The sequence below is a fragment of the Mesoplodon bidens genome (assembly GCF_964165515.1).
Source record: "Mesoplodon bidens genome assembly, chromosome: 11".
Lineage (NCBI taxonomy): Eukaryota > Metazoa > Chordata > Mammalia > Artiodactyla > Ziphiidae > Mesoplodon > Mesoplodon bidens.
Window position 1 is genome coordinate 82,908,782 of NC_138167.1, and position 21,569 is coordinate 82,930,350.

Genomic DNA, 21,569 nt, shown 5'->3' on the forward strand with positions numbered 1-21,569 from the left:
TTATAGAGCTCTATTAGAGTGCTAATCACAGATTGTGGAAATGTTTTGTTTATTCCTCTGTTTCCCCCACACGGATACGAGCTCCTTGACTCATATCCGTTGAATCACCATAACGTATACAGGCATAGACTCTACGCTTCTACAAGAATTATCTAATGAATTCATTAGTTATTTAATTCACTATTAACTAACCATATGCCATACACTATACTAAGTGCTTTATATACGTGATCTCCTTTCACCCTTACAACTGTATGAGGGTAGATATTGTTCTTTTCCATTTTATAGAAGAGAAAACTGAGAAAACGAGAGGCTAGGTATCTTGCCAAAAGTAACACAGTTAGAAGTTGATGTGAAGCCAGATTGAAGCCAAACAGAGCTTTTAATGACAAAGAAAGTAATCAATAGAGTAAGTTTCCAAGGGGATAAAGGAGGGAGTGGGATCTAGAAAGTTAGTTGAGTAGATTCAGAAGGAAGAGCCGGCCCGGCAGGTGTCAGACCCTGTGCTATGCACCTTTTTGCTGAAGTAATTTCATTTAAAATAGTTTCATCCTCATCCAATCTCCGTGTAATGTAAATACCCAAATGAAGAAACCGACATTCACGAAAGTTAAATTTTTTGCCCCAAATCACAGAGCTTGTGAGAGACAAGGCCATAAAGCAAGATCTCTTCCAGCTTTCTCATTAGATTCTTAGAGAAAAGCGTGGAAAGTTGAAGATAAAGAGATTTTGAGGTGGAGAAAAGATTACCTGAGGACCTTATCAGTGAATCAGAATCTTCAGACCAAGTGGTGAGGGTGAATTAAAAAGCCTGGAGAAATTTTGGGACACCCACTGTGAGGGATTTTATTTTAAAAAAATAGGCAGGGACAATTGAATAAATAGGGCTAATGAGCATCAGTTAGGGGACTCTACTGAGGTTAGGGTACACAGATTTGTGTGATAAACCCAACAAGCACTTTTTTTTTTTTTTTTTTTTGCGGTACACGGGCCTCTCACTGTTGTGGCCTCTCCCGTTGCGGAGCACAGGCTCCGGACGCGCAGGCTCAGCGGCCATGGCTCACGGGCCCAGTCGCTCCGCGGCATGTGGGATTTCCCCGGACTGGGGCACGAACCCGTGTCCCCTGCATCGGCAGACGGACTCTCAACCACTGCGCCACCAGGGAAGCCCAAACAAGCACTTTTTTTTTTCACTTTGTTCAGCTACTTTTGCTAGCCCATGAACAAAGAAAGTGTTGGGGATTGTCAAACTGAGCAGTAGGCAATTGCAGGAGTTGGGAGAGGGCTGAGGGGAAGGACTTTTGATTAATAGAAAGGACTTGCAGAAGTGGCTGATTATAGATTCTAGTCTGAGGAGCTGTCTTAGCCCATACAGGCTGCTATAACAAAATACCATAGACTAGATGGCTTAAAAGATAAACGTTTATTTCCCACAGTTGGAGAAATAACTGGAGGTTGAAGTCCACAATATGGTGCCAGCATGGTCCAGTTCTGGTGAGAGCTCTCTTCTGGGTTGCAGACTGCCAACCTCTGTTGTTGCCTCACATCCTTCACAAAGAAGAGAGCTCTGCATTCTTCATTCCCTTATAAGGGCACCAATCTCATCTCCCCCAAACTGTATCCAAACCTCCTAAAGGCCCCCCACCTCTAAATACCATCACATTGGGGATTAGGCTTCAACACACAAATCTGAAGCGGGAGGACACAAACGTTCAACAAATCAAATTAAGCTTTCTTCCTATACCAAACCTGAACTCTCCCACTTGTATAGGGTTGAAAAAACAACCTATCATTTTATCTGGAGTCACTATAAATTGATGACTACTAACCTCAAAAGGTGGTCTTTATGCTGCTGGCAATTATACTTCACTTCCTAAGTGTCTCATTCACTCTCCCACTCCCATTCTTCATCATCTCTCTCACCTGATGACCTTGCTTTCTATTTCACCCAGAAAATACAAGCAATCAGGGGACTTCCCTGGTGGTCCAGTGGTTAAGAATCTGCCTGCCAATGCAGGGGACACAGGTGCAATCCCTGGTCCGGGAAGATCCCACATTGCTGCAGGGCAACTAAGCCCGTGTGCCACAACTACTGAGCCCACGCACTGCAACTATTGAGCCCACACGCCACAACTACTGAAGCCTGCATGCTCTAGAGCCCTCATGCTGCAACTACTGAGCCCATGCTCCACAATGAGAAGCCACTGCAATGAGAAGTCTGCACACTGCAACGAAGAGTAGCCCCCACTTGCTGCAACTAGAGAAAGCCCGGGAACAGCAACGAAGACCCAGCGCAGCCAAAAAAAAAAAAAAAATGCAAGCAATCAGAAGAAAAATCCCACTGGCTCCCACCACTGCATTTATTCACTTCCCTGCATTTGTATCCATATGCTCTGCCTTCTATCCTATTACTATGAACTAATCATGCTCCTACCCAAGTCCAACACCTCCTCTTCTACACCAAATCCCATCCTTTATTTCCTCACTCAAGTATCCCTTTAAAAATTCTCCCATCTCTCTTCTACTCATCAATTTCTCCCTTTCTACTGGATCATTTCCATCAACATCAAACATGCTGTAATTTCCCCCATCTTAAAACAATCAAAACAGACAAAAACTCAAACCTTCACTTCAGTTCATATATCCATTCGGTATTAGCTACCACCACATTTCTGTGCCCTTATAGAAAAGCTCACAACAGAGCTGTCTGTTCTCATGCTCAGATTACTCTATTCCCATTCTCTCCTGTGTTTTCTTCAGTGAGGTTTGCCACTCACTGTTACACTGAAACTGTTCCTGTCAAGGACACCGGTGGTCTTCATGCTGTCAAGTACAATGATCCATTCCTGTTCCTCATCTTCTTGGACCTGTCAGCATTTAACACAGTTGATGTCGTCCACCTCCTTGAAACTTGGTTTGGCTTCCAGAACACCATGAGCTCCTGATTTTTTCCTTTCTCACTAACTGCTCCTTCTTTGTTTTCTTTGCTGATTCATTCTCATCACCCCAAACAAAAGCCATTCATATTTAATGCCTTTAATTTTAGGATAAATTAGGTGGTTTAGCAGCAGATGTGCTTTTCTGATGATATCTTCTTATCTATCATTTAATTAGCTCTCATTCATTGAGCATACACCAAGTGGGTAAAGGAGGAGCCTCAGAGATATGCTGTGTGGTGAAGGGAAGCCAGTTTGGGATGGCTGGGCCTAATCTCCACAGATAATCTGGTCACTCACTGGTCTTTGTGTGTCCTCTCTGTTGTAGTGTGTTCCTGTCATCCAGTTGGATCAGCTGTCCTTCCTTTCAGCTCAGTGACCTTCTGTGACCCCAGCAATGGTGACTGCCCTTGCAAGCCTGGGGTGGCAGGGCCACATTGCGACAGGTGTATGGTGGGATACTGGGGCTTCGGAGACTATGGCTGCAGGCCTTGTGACTGCGCAGGGAGCTGCGACCCTCTCACAGGAGACTGCACCAGCAGGTGAATGTGCACGGCTCTTGCTCTCACCTCTGTGTCTTTCAGATTCTTCTGAAGATCTGGTAGTGATCTGGAAAACGTTGCATGCCGCTAGTGGAGCAAAGATGTATTTGCACATCTCTTTAAAAAATTTTTGTCAAATTGCAGAGTCAACTAATTTGTTCTTGCAAGATTCTAGAGATGGCTTGGTTCATTCTGCAAAATAAATTATTCTTTTTAACAATAAGCCCTTTACAACACTATTTATTTCTGAAAAGTGAAAGGATGGGAAGGTAGCTAATATGGTTTAAATCTCTAGAAATATATTCATTTCATTCAAGTTCTAAGAAATTCCTTAATAAGTTCTTCATCATTTTCTATTTTATTAGCAGCACAGACATAGACTGGCATCATGAAATTCCTAACTTCCATTCCATGCACAATAAGAGTGAACCAACCTGGGAGTGGGAGGATGAGCAAGGATTTTCTGCACTTCGACATTCAGGTGAGACAATAGATATTACTGGGCCTAGTCATATTTCCGGGTCTGGTCTTGAGTAACAGGGATTCATGACAAACCAGAGAACAGATTTTGGATCTTATAAGGGGAACTCTAGTTCTAAGGTTAACAAAGTAGTGACCCCCATAAGTATAAAACTCTTAAACATAGCTAAATGGTATTTAACAAGCTTTTATTTATTTTCTGATTGTTAGAATAACATGTAATTAGTACAGAAAATTTGGAAAATGCAGAATATCACAGTTAAAAAAAAAAACCCAAATCTCACTATCCCGCTGTTAATACTTTGGTGTGTTTCCCTCGCTCTAAGATTTTTTTTTTTTTCTTTTTTATGCTGTGGACCATTTTTAAAGTCTTTATTGAAATTGTTACAATATTGCTTCGGTTTTATGTTTTGGTTTTTTGGCCACGACGCATGTGGGATCTTAGCTCCCTGACCAGGGATTAAACCCGCGCCCCCTGCATTGGAAGGCGAAATCTTAACCACTGGACCGCCAGGGAAGTCCCTTCCTCTCTCTAAAACATACTGTTTTACACAGTTGAGAGCTAACTCAATGGAAATGTACAGATTCATTTAAAGGAAAAACATTCTTACAGACCTAGTGTAACTCAGTATGTACTAAGCAAAAGCTAGCTGTGAACTCCTTATGTTTAAAGCTTTTATCCAACTATAAAACAAAAATAATTTTAGAAACTAAATATAAGCCAAGGGCTTCCCTGGTGGCGCAGTGGTTGGGAGTCCGCCTGCCGATGCAGGGGACGCGGGTTCGTGCCCCGGTCCAGGAGGATCCCGCATGCCGCGGAGCGGCTGGGCCCGTGAGCCATGGCCGCTGGGCCTGCGCGTCCGGAGCCTGTGCTCCGCAACGGGAGAGGCCACAACAGTGAGAGGCCCGCGTACCGCAAAAAAAAATAAAAAATAAAAACAATAAATATAAGCCAAATAAAACTAATAAAATTCAAATTAACATTAATTGAATACGAAAAATGATTTTTACTGAAGCCAAAACACTGTTTACTATATAAATATGATTCCTTGAGTTTATCAAGTCTATACTACTCATTATTCTGATTTAATTTTCCTATGATGTTTACCTGTTCTGTCATTTGAGGAGCATGCTGTGATACTGGCGTGAACACATAATTTCTGTGTTCATCCTATCTCTATTCTTTTCTCATAGAAACTCAAGTGGTTCTATTTAGCATCAACTTAAATCATGTCACAAATACAAATGTGGACAAGAAATCTTGTTGTCAGCATTTGGTTGTAAAGTGCTCACCAAATCATCCAAATAAAACTTAAAATAACATATTAAAATATTTTTTATTATTAAACATGACAAACACCAAAAATGTGATATGAACACCCACATGAACACCTTCTAGTGTTATCAAATCTTAATTTTGCCATAATTGCCTCATATTTTCATTTAAATTATACAGATGCATTTGAAGCCCCTGATGTGCCAATCTACAAATTGACTAGCCTTCCTTACTCCACAGAATAACCACTAACCTGAATTTTGGTGTTCATCATCCACTTTCACATTTTTACTATTTTACTATATATATATTAAATAGTATATAATTTATATATTTATATATTTATGTAATGTTTCAAAAATCTCATGTACATGATAACTTACCTACCCTTTAAATTTTTTTTTTTTAGTTAAATGTGTGCTTTTTTTAGGTTTATCGATTCTATTATATGAATACAACACTTTGTATTCTCCCATTGTTTACCATTTAGGTTATTTCCAATTTCCTATTTTCCACTATTATATATAATGCTACCATGAATGTTCTCTTATCTGTGTTATATTGTGTACTTGAGAAGGAGTTTCACTAGATCAGGGGCTGGCAAACTACAGCCCTCAGGCCAAATGTGGCCTGCCATCTACTTTTCTACAGGCTAAGCTGCCTGCTCTAAGGTTTAAATGGTTACTTTAAATGGTTATATAAGTACCTACATAAAATCTTTAATTTTTCCCGATGGCCACAAAGCCTAAAATATTTATTATCTGTTCCATTATAGAAAATGTTTGCTGACCCTTGTTCTGGGGTACAATCTAGACACTGTTGGGTCACAGTGTGTTTACCGTCAAATTTACCATTTATTGCCAAATAGCTCTCTCAAGTGGTTGCATAAATTTGCATTCCACCAGCAAAGTATGACACCCTGTTGTTCCACATCCTCACAAATAAGTACTTTGTACTTATTTAACAAATGTCTATATAGCACATACAAGGGGCCAAGCAGTATTCTAACTCGTTAACTCAGGCACAGTTTAACTCATTCAATATTTATTGGACTTCTAAAACTGATGTTATCAAACCTCTAAACTTCTGCCAATCTGATGGGTGTGAAATGGGATCTTGCCATTTTAATTGCATTTTCCTGATTAGTAATTTTTCATGCTTTCTTGGACTTTCAGGTTTCTTTTTCTGTGAATTTCCTATTTGTAATTTTCTTACTAATTTGTAGGAATGCTTTATAGACTCATTCATTTAACAAATATTTATGGAACACTCATACTATGTGCCAGTGCTGTAAATCTAGTAATTGAACAGACAAAAACCTCAGTCTCCAAGGAGTTCACATTCATGCAGAGGAAGACAGCTAATAAACAAGTAAAATATTTAATGATGTTTAATATAATAGAGAAATAAAGCAGGGATGTGGGATAAGAAATACTTGAGAGGGACATACTTTTAAATGGGGTGATCAGAAAAGTCCTATGAAAGGACTTTTGAGAAAAAAACCTGAGGAAGGTAAGGGAGTGAGCTATACAGATAACAGAGGAAAGAGAGTTTAGGCAGAAGATACAGCAAGTACAGAAACCCTGAGGTGAGACTAGGCCTGGCTTATTTAGGAAACAGCAAGGAGGCCAGTGTGGCTGAAGCAGAGTAAGGAACCACAGTTTTAATACCTTCTCATAGAGAATTTACGGACCTTTCAAGAATCAAGAACTCAAATTATAGAAACACTTGGTATCTGCAATTCCATATCATGGTGTTTTTTTCACTTAACATAATCTTATGATCATTTTCCATAATTGGTTTCATTTTAATTCACAACAGGAAAGCAGGTGGGAAAGATAAGGTAATATGAAGTTGTCATATTTATCTTTTTTAGCATTTGAAAAGGAAAAATCTTTCCCATTAATTTTGTGCCTTAATGCTACGTAGTCTGAATTCTATGATGTTAACTTTAAGAACCACTTTTGAAAGATTTCTTCTCTTTTTCTAACACAATGGTTTTCAGAATTCTCCAACTTTGTCTGCCAAGCCAAATCTGTAAAAATCAAGGTTCCAGTGCCATAAGACATTCATTAAGCCAATCATCATGTTACTGGGGAGGAAGCTGGCAGCACACTAATGAAGTACATAACGGTGCTGGCATCAGACTAACTCCAGACTGTCAGGTCCACAACAGCTGTTAGGTCTATGATGTCCCCAGAGAGTCTCTGAAATTCATCTGGATGAGCTCTGGATTGAGGAAGAGACTGTTCAGTCTCCTGCTGCAGCAATATTCCCAATGGGTATAAAATAGTGCCCCTGGGCACCTTTTTCAACAGAAAAGTGATAATCAGTTTTCTAAGCACTGTGGTTCATTTTCAAATCTATGTGCCTACATACCTATTTACCTGCCATAAGTTTCCATAACTAGGAATATAATGCACTATACCAAGATACTCTTAATTTCTACCACGTCTTGTGGGGTAGAGAGCATCAGATGTAAAATTTCACTTCCTGTCCAACAAAACTGGCTTTAACTAGTACCAGAGAACTGTAAACAATACTTTTTTTTTTTGAAACGTTCTAACAACCCAGTATAACTAAACAGGTTTTCCTCTTCTTCCAAATTTCTTTTAAGAAAACACATCTGGGCTGAAGCCTAATCAAAAAAAGATTTATTCAAAGGCAAATTTTAATGTCTGATTTCTTAACGTATGAAAAGGGAGTATTGGAAAGCAGCCAAGGAATGGTCTTCAAGTAACAGACTTATTCATGTTCTTTTTATTAAATTTTTTTTCTTTTTATACAATTTTTAAGGGTTACTATCCATTTACAGTTATTACTATATTCACTATAAATATTCACTGTATTCCCCATGTTGTACAATACATCCTTGAGCCTATTTTATACCCAATAGTTTGTACCTCCCACTCCCCCACCCCAATATTTTCCCTCCCTACTCATGTTCTTATAGGCTCAAGGACTAAAGAGAAGAGCATTATGTTGAGGAGTAAGATATGCATGGTAGTTACCATACTCTCTTGCTTTGGTGGAATCATCAAAGGCCGTGAGCTGTCCGCTCAGGTTGCTACAATTTCTGAATGAGCAATCCTCTGCTTTGTTTAGATGATAAGCAATATTATTTAACAAATCACAACAGCTCATTTTAAGCATCTTTGATTTATCTTTCCCACTATTTAATTCCACTGTGATTTTCTACTTGCAGATATCGTTCTGGTTTCTCAAGAAACTTTAGCTAGAGCCAATATGTCAATATTTTCCATTTTCCATATCTACCTACCCAGTCGCACCAGAATCACACTCTCATTCCACTTGTATGTCTGTCAGCATCTCTAATTCATTATATTCTCCTCGTACTAGACCTCTGTTGTATTTTGCCTGACTAGATCCATTTCCCCTTCTTTCTTGCTATTTCTGTGGTAGCTCAACCCAGTTTTTCTTTGGGGAACCACTCTTCCGCCATTTAATACAGTCTTAGAGAGGCCAATCAGATGTTCTGTCCCTAGAGTTTAAATCTTGAGCTGAAAGTGACAAATTCTGAAAATGATTAGAGTTCATGATTCCAATGGCAAAGCCATAAAGAGACTGCCCAATAGATCTCTGGCACTCTCTTGTTTCTTGTCCTTTCAGAGTCTGGTTCTTTGGCTTTTTCTCCTTTCTATGAGCTACTCAATAAACTTTCAATAATTAAGTTAGACTATTGATTACTACAAAAAAAAACTTAATACACTCCTAAAATGCTCTCCTTCTCCTAATTTCCCTATTTCTGTTAGTGAAACTACAATCCTCTCTGTCACCTTGGCTGAAAATTTCAAGTACATTTTTATGCTTCCTCAGAAAATTGGATGCTTGTCCTCATCCAATCCAGTGACAGGATTTGTAGACCTGTAGACCCTAACTCTGCAGCATCCCTTGATATTTCTTCCAAACTACACCCATGGCCACCTCTCAGACCCACATCCCATCTGCCTTAGAAAGACAGTACAATGGAAAAAGATTGGGGGCTTCAGATTCTCCCCATCCCAGGCTTAAAATCTGGCTTTTTTACTTGTTAGCTATACGCTGCCTTGAACAAGCTAATTAACCTCTCTGAGCCTTCCTTTTTTCATTTGTTAATAGTACCTATCTCATAACCTTATTGTAAATATTAAATAAGATCATATGGATAAAATTCCTTACAAAGTTTATGGCTTAGAGTTGGTATTCAATTTAGTTACTGTTGTGTGTTACCAATTTCACTAGTTTCTAACTGGTCCCTGCCTTCATATTTTCTCCATTCCAATAGTTTTGATACAGTAATGCCAGATTAATTTTCATATATATTTTTTTAAATTCAGGTAACTTCTTTAAGCTGATAGCTTTCAAAATTCCCCTTTATCTAACAAATTAAATTCAGGTCCTAACTGCATATCAGTCAAGGTCCTCCATGATCCCTTCTATTATTCTCAACTCAATCTGTACCCAGGATAAACAGAACAACTGGTTCTTCCATGAACACTCTCTCCCCTTTCTCTCTTACATTTCTTTGCTCATCCTTTTATCTCTGTATTCCTGTCAAATTTCTATTTGTTAGAATCTTAGATGAGTAAATAAATGTAAAAGACTTAAAATAGTGTCTGGCGTGTAGTAAGTGCTCCCCAGTAAATGTTACCTGCTGTTATGCCACTCAGTGCCTATAAAATGCAATGTGTGAGGGTAGGAGGGGAGGGGTTAGGGAAGAGGTAGAATTATATCTAATTGTTAAATCAGTAAGAATGAAAATCCTGGGGAATTCCCTGGTGGTCCAGTGGTTAGGACTCTGTGCTCTCACTGCCGAGGGCCCGCGTTTGAACCCTGGTCGGGGAACTAAAATCCCACAAGCTGAGTGGCATGGCCACAAAAAAAAAAAAAGAATGAAAATCCTATCCATTCTGGGCTTTAAGAATATAAAGATGAATAAGACATAACCATCGTCCTCAAGGATCACAGTCTAGAGAGGAAACAGGTACATAAATAAGTATAAGAATGCTATTATAGACTATGTACAAAGGCATTTTGAAAGTCTTCCAAAGATTTCTTCTGGCAAATCTTTCATACATAATAATCGTAATACACAATTTTAACTGTTGGGAGAAAATAACCTAGTTATTCTTCAAAGTCCACTTCACATCATTCTTCAGCCATGAAGCCTTTTTCCATCTTCCCAAATATGTGGCCTTCCCATCCAAGCATATTGTACCTGACCTAGAACACTTATTACTATTTACACACTTGCTTTATTCACCTTACTGAATTATAAGCCTTAAGGCAAAAATTGTATCTTGCTCATCTTTATATACTCTGAAGTATATAGCATCATGTCCTGCACATGATAGGTGCTTAATAAATATTTTTTAAATTGGATAGTATTACCTTCAAAGGATTTCTCAATGATTTGATTTGATTTGATTTTTACTGTGGTGAACATTAATTGTAAGAAAACAGTTGTCTTTCCTATAGGTTAACCATCCAGTTGTTTCATTCCATTAGCATGGAATATTAATCCAGATTATATTTATCATAACATCAATTACAAGCATTAAAATATATCATTGTTTCTACATTCCTATATTTCTCTTAGGTCAATACTTTATTGGATGATAATTAATTCAAAAAATGACTCTAGGGCTTCCTTGGTGACGCAGTGGTTGGGAGTCCGCCTGCCAGTGCGGGGGGCGCAGGTTCGTGCCCCGGTCCGGGAGGATCCCACGTGCCGTGGAGTGGCTGGGCCCATGAGCCATGGCTGCTGAGCCTGCGCGAGAGGCCACAGCAGCGAGAGGCCTGCGTACCGCAAGAAAAAAAACAACAAAAAAGACTATTTCTTTTGAGTGACTTTTCATGGTTTCTTACGGATTATATCGTATGAATCACTCAAGCCTTAAAGAGTTATGCCACTTGAATTTACTTGCGATTGTTTTTTGTTTTGTTTTTTTTTACTTTTTTTCTAAATAATTAACACCATTTTCATTTACTTTCTGTAGGTAAATGTGAGTGTAAGGAACAGGTGTTAAGAAACTCCAAGGCATTCTGTGGAATGAAATATTCGTACGGTGAGTTTGAAGTGCTTGAATGCTTCTAAGGATCTATTCAAACTAAGTATGAAGAGTTTTTAAGGAAATGGGTGGCCTGGTTTATCACATTCACAATAATCAAAGCACTAGTCTTATATAATAATAGTAAACATAGTAGTCTGGCCTTGACCTAGATTTTCCTAATAGAGATGGTGTTGAATGTAATGGTGAGAGCAGGAGGCTTTTAGAGCAAAAGCAGGGTTATCCTGCTATGTGGAAAAGAGGAAAACAAGAAAAAGAGAAAAATCATGACATGTAATCCTTTCTTATAAATGCTTCTTGTATTAGTAATCTAAAAGGGAAGTCTCTAGCCACTTAAATGATTTCTCAGCCAGTTTATCCTGTAGTATTACTAGGCAGAAATCAGTTTAAAGCAGTATATTTCACAGTGATTAAAAGCTCAGGCTTTGGGCTCAGACCTACATGGGTTTTATTTGTGGTTTATTGGGTGGGTAACTTAACGTCTCCAGACTTCCTCCTCTGTAAAATAGGGATGACGCCACCTTCCCCATGAAATTAAATTTTTGAAAAGCACACAGCACATTACCTTGCACATACTAGCTGCTCAGTCAGTGTTAGGGAAGGAAGGGGAAATATAGTGGGGAGGCCTTGAGACGAGCTCTCTGCCTGAGTCTCTTCCCTGCCCTCTCTGTATACTCTAGACTCCTCTACCTTTCAAATGCCAGGAAAATACAGTGTACGGACAAAGGAAAATGCCATTGCCCTAAGTAAAGACTGTTACTATCTTCAAATTCTAAATGGCTTTATGTTTATTATTAAGTATATTAAAGATGCTTTATCTTGCCAACATATCATTGACTAGTGTCTGAATCTTTTTATTATTCCATAATGTATACAGCATTATTTATTATTTATGCATTACAATGAAGAGAAAGTTTTAAGTCATGATTTCTGAAACAAAATGTTTAGGTTCTTGATAACATTGTATTTAATCTCATAAATGATAAAAACATAAATGTTAAAAACCTCATAAATCTTATCTAAAATTATGTGCACATTTCCCTCCTTTCACCTGCCAACTTGGTTAAATAATAGAAGCAAACTTTTGAAATGCATAGTGCCCAGTAAAGAAAAGTCAGTTTAGAGGGAAAGGTATTTACTATTAAAAGCAAAAAAACATGACAATTTAGTCCAAAATCATTCAGTTCAATAGAAATATCAACTGGTTTTCATTATCACATAGATTCAGTAGCTCTTTGACTGAATTTACAACCACATTGATATCTCTTAATACAACTGTATTATTTTCTGCTTAAGAGAACTTGAATGCTTTTAGTGATGTCATGAAGTATCTTGGTCTTATTAAGTGCAATACACCTATAGACTTGGGGGAAAATGGTCTCTCCCTCCCCATTCTCTGACTTAATAGAAAAAATACTAGATTCATTTTGTTTATTCTTTTAGCAAATATTTATTGAGTTATAATAGTGAATCGATAAGGTTCCTGCTCTCTTTGAACTTACAGTCTAGTAGAAAAATAATAGCGAACATTTTTTGAGCATTGGCCATGTGCGAGGGGCTACTACAATATGTACCCTTCGTGTATTTATCTTATCAGGGTTCTAGTCCAAAGTCTACCTCTAATCAATCAGGCATACACGTTTGAGCAGTTCACTTAATTACTTAAAACTTGCTTCCTCATACATAAAACAAAACTAGGTGAGCTCTTAAGAGCCCTTAGACGTCTAAAATTTGGTGAATCTATAATTTGGTGAATTTGGTGAATCTATAAAGAAAACATGGCCGTCTGACAGCCATATTCTTAGGATATGGCACCAGCCAAGATAGGGTTCTTCTATTACACACAATCTTCCATCATCTTCCAAGATATAGATGAGCCAGTAAGAACTCTCCTAATAATACAGAACATTGCATTCAGTGTTCCTTAGGTCTATTTTTCCCCACCCCAATTTATCCCATTACTTGATCCCTATCCCCATCCATTTCAGAGATGGAAGAACATAATAGAATCAGGAGTCATATCGAAAACTGGAGCTCTGCCATCACGTAGGACAGCTTCCTAATCCCAGTCAGCTTGCATTTTACACCAGGGAAGAAAATTGAGTAATCAATAATACTATTTAATCTCTTTAGAATACGTAAAATATGTCCTGGCAGTAACATTTTGCTTTTTGTCATAACATTACACAAAGCTAGCTATAAGAGTATAATATAGTCAGAATCTAAATAAAAACCAGGATAACAATTCTACTTCCTGTGCATCTTTTTTCTATTTAGATTTGATAGCTGAATGTGTTTAAGATTTATTTGCAGTAGGCAAATGGCTGATATTCTCTTAGCATAGTGATATGGACAGAAGTAGCAGTTGAAAAATGTTAAGAAAGAAGAGGATAGTTAATATAGATAAATGAGATGAAGTCAGTGCAAAATCAATGAGCCTAATGATTTTCTTTCTTTTTATTGAGGTATATACAGTTAATGTACAATATTATATGTTTCAGGTGTACAACTAATGATTCACAATTTTTAAAAGTTATAGTCCATTTACAGTTATTATAAAATATTGGCTATATTCCCTGTGTTGTACAATATATTCTTGTAGCTTATCTATTTTATACATAGTAGTTTGTACCTCTTAATCCCTAATGATTTGTAAAGCAAATTTCCACATTATCATCATTGGTTCACTTTTCCATTATACTCTGAAATGCATATTTAAGTTGTTCAAAGTTCAAAGGATAGTATGAAATTCTATGCAGTTTGACTTTTGGAATTGTGTTGTTACAGTGCTAAAAATAAAGATTTTATCAGCTCATGATAAAGGATCTCATGCTGAGGTCAATGTGAAGATTAAAAAAGTCTTAAAATCCACCAAATTGAAAATTTTACGAGGAAAACGAACATTATATCCAGAGTCATGGACTAACAGAGGCTGCACTTGTCCAATCCTCAACCCTGGTGAGCATTAGTCTCTTCTAGCTTGTTACCTACCGTGTTTCTGCTGATTTGCTGCTTGTCCTACATTCTCTGAACCACAACCTAAATAAACTCAGTAAGAGTATCTCTCCTTTTCACCATCTGATCTAGGGAAAATCCAAATGGAATTCTTTGAACTGACATCAAAAAATTTTTTCTCTTTCACATGCTCTATAAAAGTAAAATATTTAAAAATCCAGCAATATAATATTTTCTGTCCTGAAAGAGAAGTCTCAGATTGGTTCCAGGTGTCAGTAGCAAGGAAAGCACTTTCATGAATTTATCTGCCAATAATACTGTATTGGAAAGCTAGGTCCTATTATGATGCCCTGGTTAGAACTTGCTCCCAAAAGGAAGTTCAAATGCAAAATTCCATCTGTGCAAATAATACTGAATTCATTTTTACTGTTGCATGAGAAGCATCTGTTTCTCCTGGATAGAAAACAACTCTCAAGTTCTCATCATCTTCTTTTTCATTAAATGATCTTTTGGTTTCAAATTAGAAACAGCAAAAATAAACAAACAACAACAAAACTACAGAATCTCAGAGAAACTTGGAGTGGAGGGAAATTTAAATTTAAGTTGGCAGGTGAAAGGAGGGAAATTTAAAACATTGTGGCAGACATAGAGGCAAGCAAGTAAGCATGGGATTCATACCTGTTCACTCTACAAGTACACTCCTCATACTGTGTCATAAGCCACTTATTTCTGTCTCCCTCATTAAATTTGAGGATGGGATTTAGATTTTTGACCATACTATCTCCAGGGCCTACCATTAGTACCCAAATAATAGTAACAAAGTACCCACAGAGTAAGTTCTAGTAAAACAAATAATATATTTTTTAATCTTCTATATTTCCCTGTTTACGAAGTTGCCAGCTGTGTCTTAATGGCACTGCTGAAACAGGTGCATAATTTGTGTTCTGGATCTAATTCTTTTCAAATTTAAGTCCAGGAAACCACAGTTATGTTAAGAAGTCATTTATGGTTTTTGGTTAATAAATTTGAGAGAAATAGATAACTGAGTGAGAGAAAGAGAAAGAGAGAGAAAAACTATCAATAAAATACTCCCCGCAACCTAAACGATCTACACAGTGATATAAAACTTTTGACTTTTGACCACTGACTAATCTCTCACACCCTTTTATACCTCTTCATATTTTATTTAAATTAATCTAAATTTTAATAAGGAAAATTTTAAAGACATTTTAAAATAAATATGTTTACAAAGAACAAATGAAGTAATCAGAATCTTGGATTTTGAATACCGGAGACTAGGAGTCATCAATTTAAGTTCTGTTTCCCGGGGCTCTTTCTATAAGCACTTTCTACTATCTTGGCAAAAGAAAAAAAAAAAAAAAGAAAGAAAGAAATCCACTCAGTTTTTTAGTAAGACATTATAAACAAAAGCTTTGACAATCTGAGCCACCCTCCAGGAAGTGAATTATACTTCCTAATCAGATTTCTGCCAAATAGAGTAAAAGAATCAACTGAGTTCATCACAATTGAAAACATAAGCACAATTATTCAAAGAATTCTTGAAAACATGTTTATTCACTTTGATGAAAAGACTAGAACCTGCCAAAGCAAAACCAGACACTCTTTCATTTCACTTTGTTTTTCCATTTTACAAGTTCAATAGCTAAGGCCAAAGAAAGCTGATAAGAAAACTGAAACTTTACACACCAACATTTCCTTTGCTACTTTTGAAAAGGAGTAATCTAATTGGCATCCCTGCAAATTCATTCATTCCTACATTCATACATACATTTACTCATTCATCAATCGTATATTTTAGAATACCAAGACTAGCACTAAAGTATTATATTTTCTTTCTCTATGGAAACAAAGTAAACTTTGCGCCCTCAAACTTATAGCAACGTTGGGACTTCCCTGGTGGCGCAGTGGTTAAGAACCCGCCTGCCAATGCAGGGGACACGGGTTTGAGCCCTGGGCTGGGAAGATCCCCACATGCCGCAGAGCAACTAAGTCCACATGCCACAACTACTGAGCCTGCGCTCTAGAGCCTGTGAGCCACAACTACTGAGCCTGCGTGCCACAGCTTCTGCAGCCTGCGTGCCTAGAGCCTGTGCTCCGCAACAAAGAGAAGCCACCACAATGAGAAGCCCGCGCACCGCAACAAAGAGTAGGCCCCGCTCACCGCAACTAGAGAAAGCCCGCGCACAGCAACGAAGACCCAACGCAGCCAAAAAATAAAAATAAATAAATAAAAACTTATAGCAAGGTAGATGTCAAAAGCATAGAGATAGGTAAATGCTAATAAGTGATACAACAGGTAACATTGTTTTTCCATGCTAACTTTTGGCATGATGCTGTTCCTTAATTTATGGATTTATTCAGCATCATTTTTATTAGTTTAATTTATATTTATACTTCAAAGTAATGGCAAACTCCTATAATATTTGTTCTATTTATAGTTTCAAAGTAAATTCATTTAAAATACTAGACTTAACACTGAAAGTTTCCTAAAAATTGTTTATCATATTTTTAAATGAGGATTTTATTATTTTAGAGATGATACAAACAATATCAAGACGATGTTTTAACTAGTCTGTTAATTAAATATTGGGATTCTTTTTCATGAAGAAGCTAAGGTTACCCTTTAAAGAATTTAAATACCTTATAATCCATCTTACATATATATATGTATATATTTTAACAAAAATGAAACCATAAGTATATGCTTCATTCTGCAACCTACTTTATTCAGTTATTATCTTTACCTTCAGTTTTAATTTTCATATACTCTAATACTCAGATCATATTCCAGTTTCCCAATTGATCCCAAAATGATCTTTAGACGTGGTTTGTCCTTGCCAGTATTCAATCCAGAATCACACACTGTATCTAGTTTTTAAGTCCCTCAAGTACCTTTTATTCATGCAGAGTTTCTTTTTAGTATTGAAGAAATTATTATTGTTGAAGAAACCAGGCCAGGCGTCCTGTAGATTATCCTGCCTTCTATATTTGTCTGGTTGGTTCTTTGTGGTGTCAGTTAGCTTATCTCTCTACTTCCTATATTTCTTGTAATCATAAAGACTGATAGACTCAAGATAAACATTTTGTCTAGAATTCATCATAGATATTGTTGTGTGCTTCATGTTAAATCACATCACAAGATATATAGTGATGACCCACCGTCAGGGTTGCTAAACTTGACTCTGGGGTTGGAGTGATTACAGTCTGATCTCTCCTTTGGGTTCCCTTTTGAGACTAGAAAACAATGAGTATGAGTTACTTAGTAACTAAGCAAACATCCAGTCCCCCATTAACTATTCAATTTAATGATTTTATCACCAATTGGCAATCCCTTCCTCGATGAATAATTTCATTAGAATTTGAGAAATGATGTTTTTCTAATTTCACCTAATTCCCTTCATTTATCAATTAACATTATTCTGTAAGAGGACTTTCTCTCCCAAGCTGGGCTATTAGGTTACCATGAAATATAGTTCCTATTATAAAAGCATGATAAATGCTAAATTCTTTCCTTTAATTTTCAATTTCCAATGTAAGGAATGGTTTTAACAACTGTCTCAAGATGACAAGTTAATTTTTCTCTGGATTTCTCTTTTTTGAGTATCATTTTGGAATTATGGATTTTTGTTGATTCAGTATGTTAACACACACAATTATTACATTCTTGGTGCTCAAATTATCACAACTTTGGCGAGTTATAACCCTCCCTTGCTGGTTCCTGTATCCTTTTAAAATGATTCCCATTAACCTTTGAAAGCTTCCTTGCTTTTTTTTTTTTTTTTTTTTGCGGCATGTGGGCCTCTCACTGCTGTGGCCTCTCCCGTTGCGGAGCACAGGCTCCGGACGCGCAGGCTCAACGGCCATGGCTCACGGGCCCAGCCGCTCTGCGGCATGTGGGATCTTCCCAGACCGGGGCACGAACCCGTGTCCCCTGCATCGGCAGGCGGACTCTCAACCACTGCGCCACCAGGGAAGCCCTCCTTGCTTTTTTTAGCACAATAAGAAATCCCATGCTTACCTTGTATCTTCCTGCCCTGACCTAAAAAAAGCATTTCTTCAAGAAGCCTTGTTTAGTTTTGTTTTGTCTTTAGTGAGACCTGTTATTAGAGACATTATGTTTGTTACAGGTGTTCATTACCACTGGAATGACATTTTTAAGGCCATTTTAGTGAATGAATAAGACTATATATTAAACCATGAGTTTAAATTGATATTTTCAATTGAATTTTAACATCTTGTGTTTTCCCTTAACTTGAGTTTTAAAGTATATGTCTCTTGATCTTACATAGGAAAGTTTTATTTTATAAATGTAATTACTTATTTGCTCTACCCTATAATATTAAAGAAAATTGTTTCAAAATACTAATATTGATATTACTACAGACATGTACTGAGGGAGATTATCACATTTCTTTTTTATTAATGTATGGATAATGAGATTGTCCTTTTGGATTTTTATGTTTGTTAGCCAAAATTTATACTTGAAGCCTGAAAAGAATTTTGAATTATAAAGTCAGCACTAGTCAAGTCTCATCTTTTTTTCAAGTATGACAAACAAACATTCTATATTCCAAAAACACATCGACTTTATATAGGAGATATGTGTTATTTTGTATAATCCATAGCTCTCTTCCAATACGTTTTCCCAAATGATTGTTTCACTTTTATAAAATCCTCCTTAATATACACTACTATACATAGTGAGTCTCCAAGAAATACTGAACTGTAGCAGCATGTTAAGTACCCACAGAATCCTCACTTCTTCACCATAGAGGGAAAGAGTAAAAGTTCAACAGTCAGACAGGCCTGAACTTGAGTCAGGGTGCACTGCTTACTGGGAAACACTGTTTCTCAATCTTGCCAAGCCTCTGTTTCCTCATTTGTAAAACAAGGAAAGAAGAAAGGTAATACCTGCTTCATAGGGTTATTTTCAAGATTAAATGAGATAATACATTTAAAGCACTTAGCGCATAATAAATATTTACTGTCAGCTATTATTGCCTATGACTCCCTATTTCAACTATGAATTTATAAAACCATGGACCATGTATATATAAAACTGCTAAAGTCACATCTCTCCCTTCGATAAACTATGATACTACATAGTCCCTAATTTTGTTCTCTTTCAGGTTTGGAGTACCTTGTAGCAGGACATGAGGATGTAAGAACAGGCAAACTAGTCGTGAATATGAAAAGTTTTGTCCAGCACTGGAAACCATCTCTTGGAAGAAAAGTCATGGATATTTTGAAAAGAGAGTGCAAGTAGCAGAAAAGGTGTATAGCACATAATGGCAATTCTCTATGTACAAAACACAAACTTAATGGAAAGGAGACCTCAAAGATGAAACTGGAAATTTTTTTTAGTGCCAAAATATATAGAAATGTTCCAATGCATGGCCCTTGTCTACCCTATCTCTTTTGGGCCCATGTTTAAATACAGTTTGTTTCATAAAGTGGAATGAAAAATCCAATACCGGTACCTATTTTCTATAGGACTGATTCTGAAATTCATAACTATTAAGAATATTTTAATAGCAGTAAGATATTTAGCAGTAATCCATTAAGGGCAATGCATGTAACAAGGACTCCTCCCATCTTCAGATATGTTACTTACATTTGTGCTACTTGAAGTAATTAATGAGATTTTAAGGAATCCCCAACCCTACTATCAGAAAAGGTGTTTCTTAAAAAGAGCCTTCTCTTGCGTGATGTGTGTGAACTTGTGGTCTGTGGGGTGTTAAATGGAACCTCTCCACGTGTATATAGTATTTCATTGTATAAAGCACTTTACTACCTACCACTTGTGTTGTGAAAGTTTGAAGACTGCCGTTGACAGAAAAAAAAAAAAAAAGAAGAAAAGGGCACGTAAGAAAACCTGCTGAAACAGAAGCACTATCATTACGTGTGGAAAAAAAGTGACCACATAATGGAAGTTGTACTCTTTAAACTTGAACACTTGAGAGTAACTATGTGAAGATGCAACCTGAAAGGAGAATATGTTTGCATGAAGTCTCAGCTTTGGGATAGAGGTTAGATTCCACAGATACCCGCCATGATGAAACTTTTAAAAAAACTGAACAAGAAGAGACTCTAAGAGAAAGGAGTCATAAGTGTAGAAAATGCTTGGATAAAGAGAAAATGGACTTTAAATTTTAAAAAGCCCATTTATTTGCAATGCACTTGTATACACTTCAAAAACTATTGTAGACACAATTTGTTTTATTTTTGTGTTTAGTATTTAAACCTGAATATGGAAACAGTTTCCTCCTTGTCTTTATTAACAGTATATGGTCATTCTATTCACTCATTTTTTGACTCAATGTATGTGATAGTTCACCAAATTACAGTTTTTCATTATTATTTCTCTTCTGTACTCATGCATAACCACTATACATATCGTTTCTTCTGTACTTGAATATATAAAACATGAACCACAGTGCCATAAGATTAACTTCACATACAGCACGTATTTTTCCTGAGGTCCTGTGGACTTGCAAAAAATATATATATATTGCTCTGTTAATTTTTTATATTTCATATATGTAATAAAGGAATATGATCTCCTGATTTTTGCCTCATTTCCTGATCAACTCTTTCACTGATGCTAAAGATTACTTTCTCTTAATGAGGGAACTCAAATCTAATTTCTTAAACTAAGAAAATCAAATAAGGACCTGATATTTCTACTCTTATATTCTGGCGTTTGGGGATGAAGTGGAAGCTAATTCAGATGGGTTTACTTTCTGTAGCTGTTGGACGTGAACTTTTTCATCAGATGCATTGCATTTTTTTATATTACATTTACTTTTTAACTAATTTAAAAAGTAATAAAAGTTCACTGTTGAAAATACAGAAAACCATAATGAGAAAAAAAATTCCAACAATTGTGATAATAGCTGTTAGCAGTTTAGTGTAGATGCTGCTAGACTACTTTGTATGCATATACATACCTCTTATAGAATTGGAATTATACTATACATACTCTTATGAAGTCTGCTTTTATAACCTGTAGCATATCTCTTAGTTTCTTACCTATTCCTATCTTATCCTCATAGATGGAATGCTATCTAGTGGACATCATTTACAAGCAACAGATAAAACATGGTGGTAAGTACATCATACCAAGAAAAATATTTTAAATATGTGAGATACAGGATTTTCTTAAGTTTCAAAATTGCCAGGTTACCTTCTTTTCCATTTCACTTTATATAAAATAGCTATTACACATTAAAAAGAAGAATATAAATAATGTCTATTTTTTAAAAGAGTAGAAAGATGCCCACAATAT

At 36.6% G+C, this 21,569-nt stretch overlaps 1 protein-coding gene across 3 annotated transcripts in view; it reads left to right on the forward strand.

The window, feature by feature from the left end:
• The window catches only part of NTN4 (netrin 4), a 112,403-nt gene extending 91,555 nt beyond the window's left edge, over window positions 1–20,848 (forward strand). The window contains exons 6-10 of one of the 3 annotated variants that reach the window (XM_081248718.1): window positions 3,265–3,478; window positions 3,844–3,959; window positions 11,234–11,302; window positions 14,093–14,263; window positions 19,411–20,848. In XM_081248718.1, the coding sequence (XP_081104844.1) occupies window positions 3,265–3,478; window positions 3,844–3,959; window positions 11,234–11,302; window positions 14,093–14,263; window positions 19,411–19,547 (707 nt within the window). In that variant the 3' untranslated portion in view covers window positions 19,548–20,848. The remainder of the gene's footprint in view (window positions 1–3,264; window positions 3,479–3,843; window positions 3,960–11,233; window positions 11,303–14,092; window positions 14,264–19,410) is intronic. The other 2 variants (XM_081248719.1, XM_081248720.1) reach the window with 2 other exon arrangements.
• Window positions 20,849–21,569: the final 721 nt, after the last annotated feature.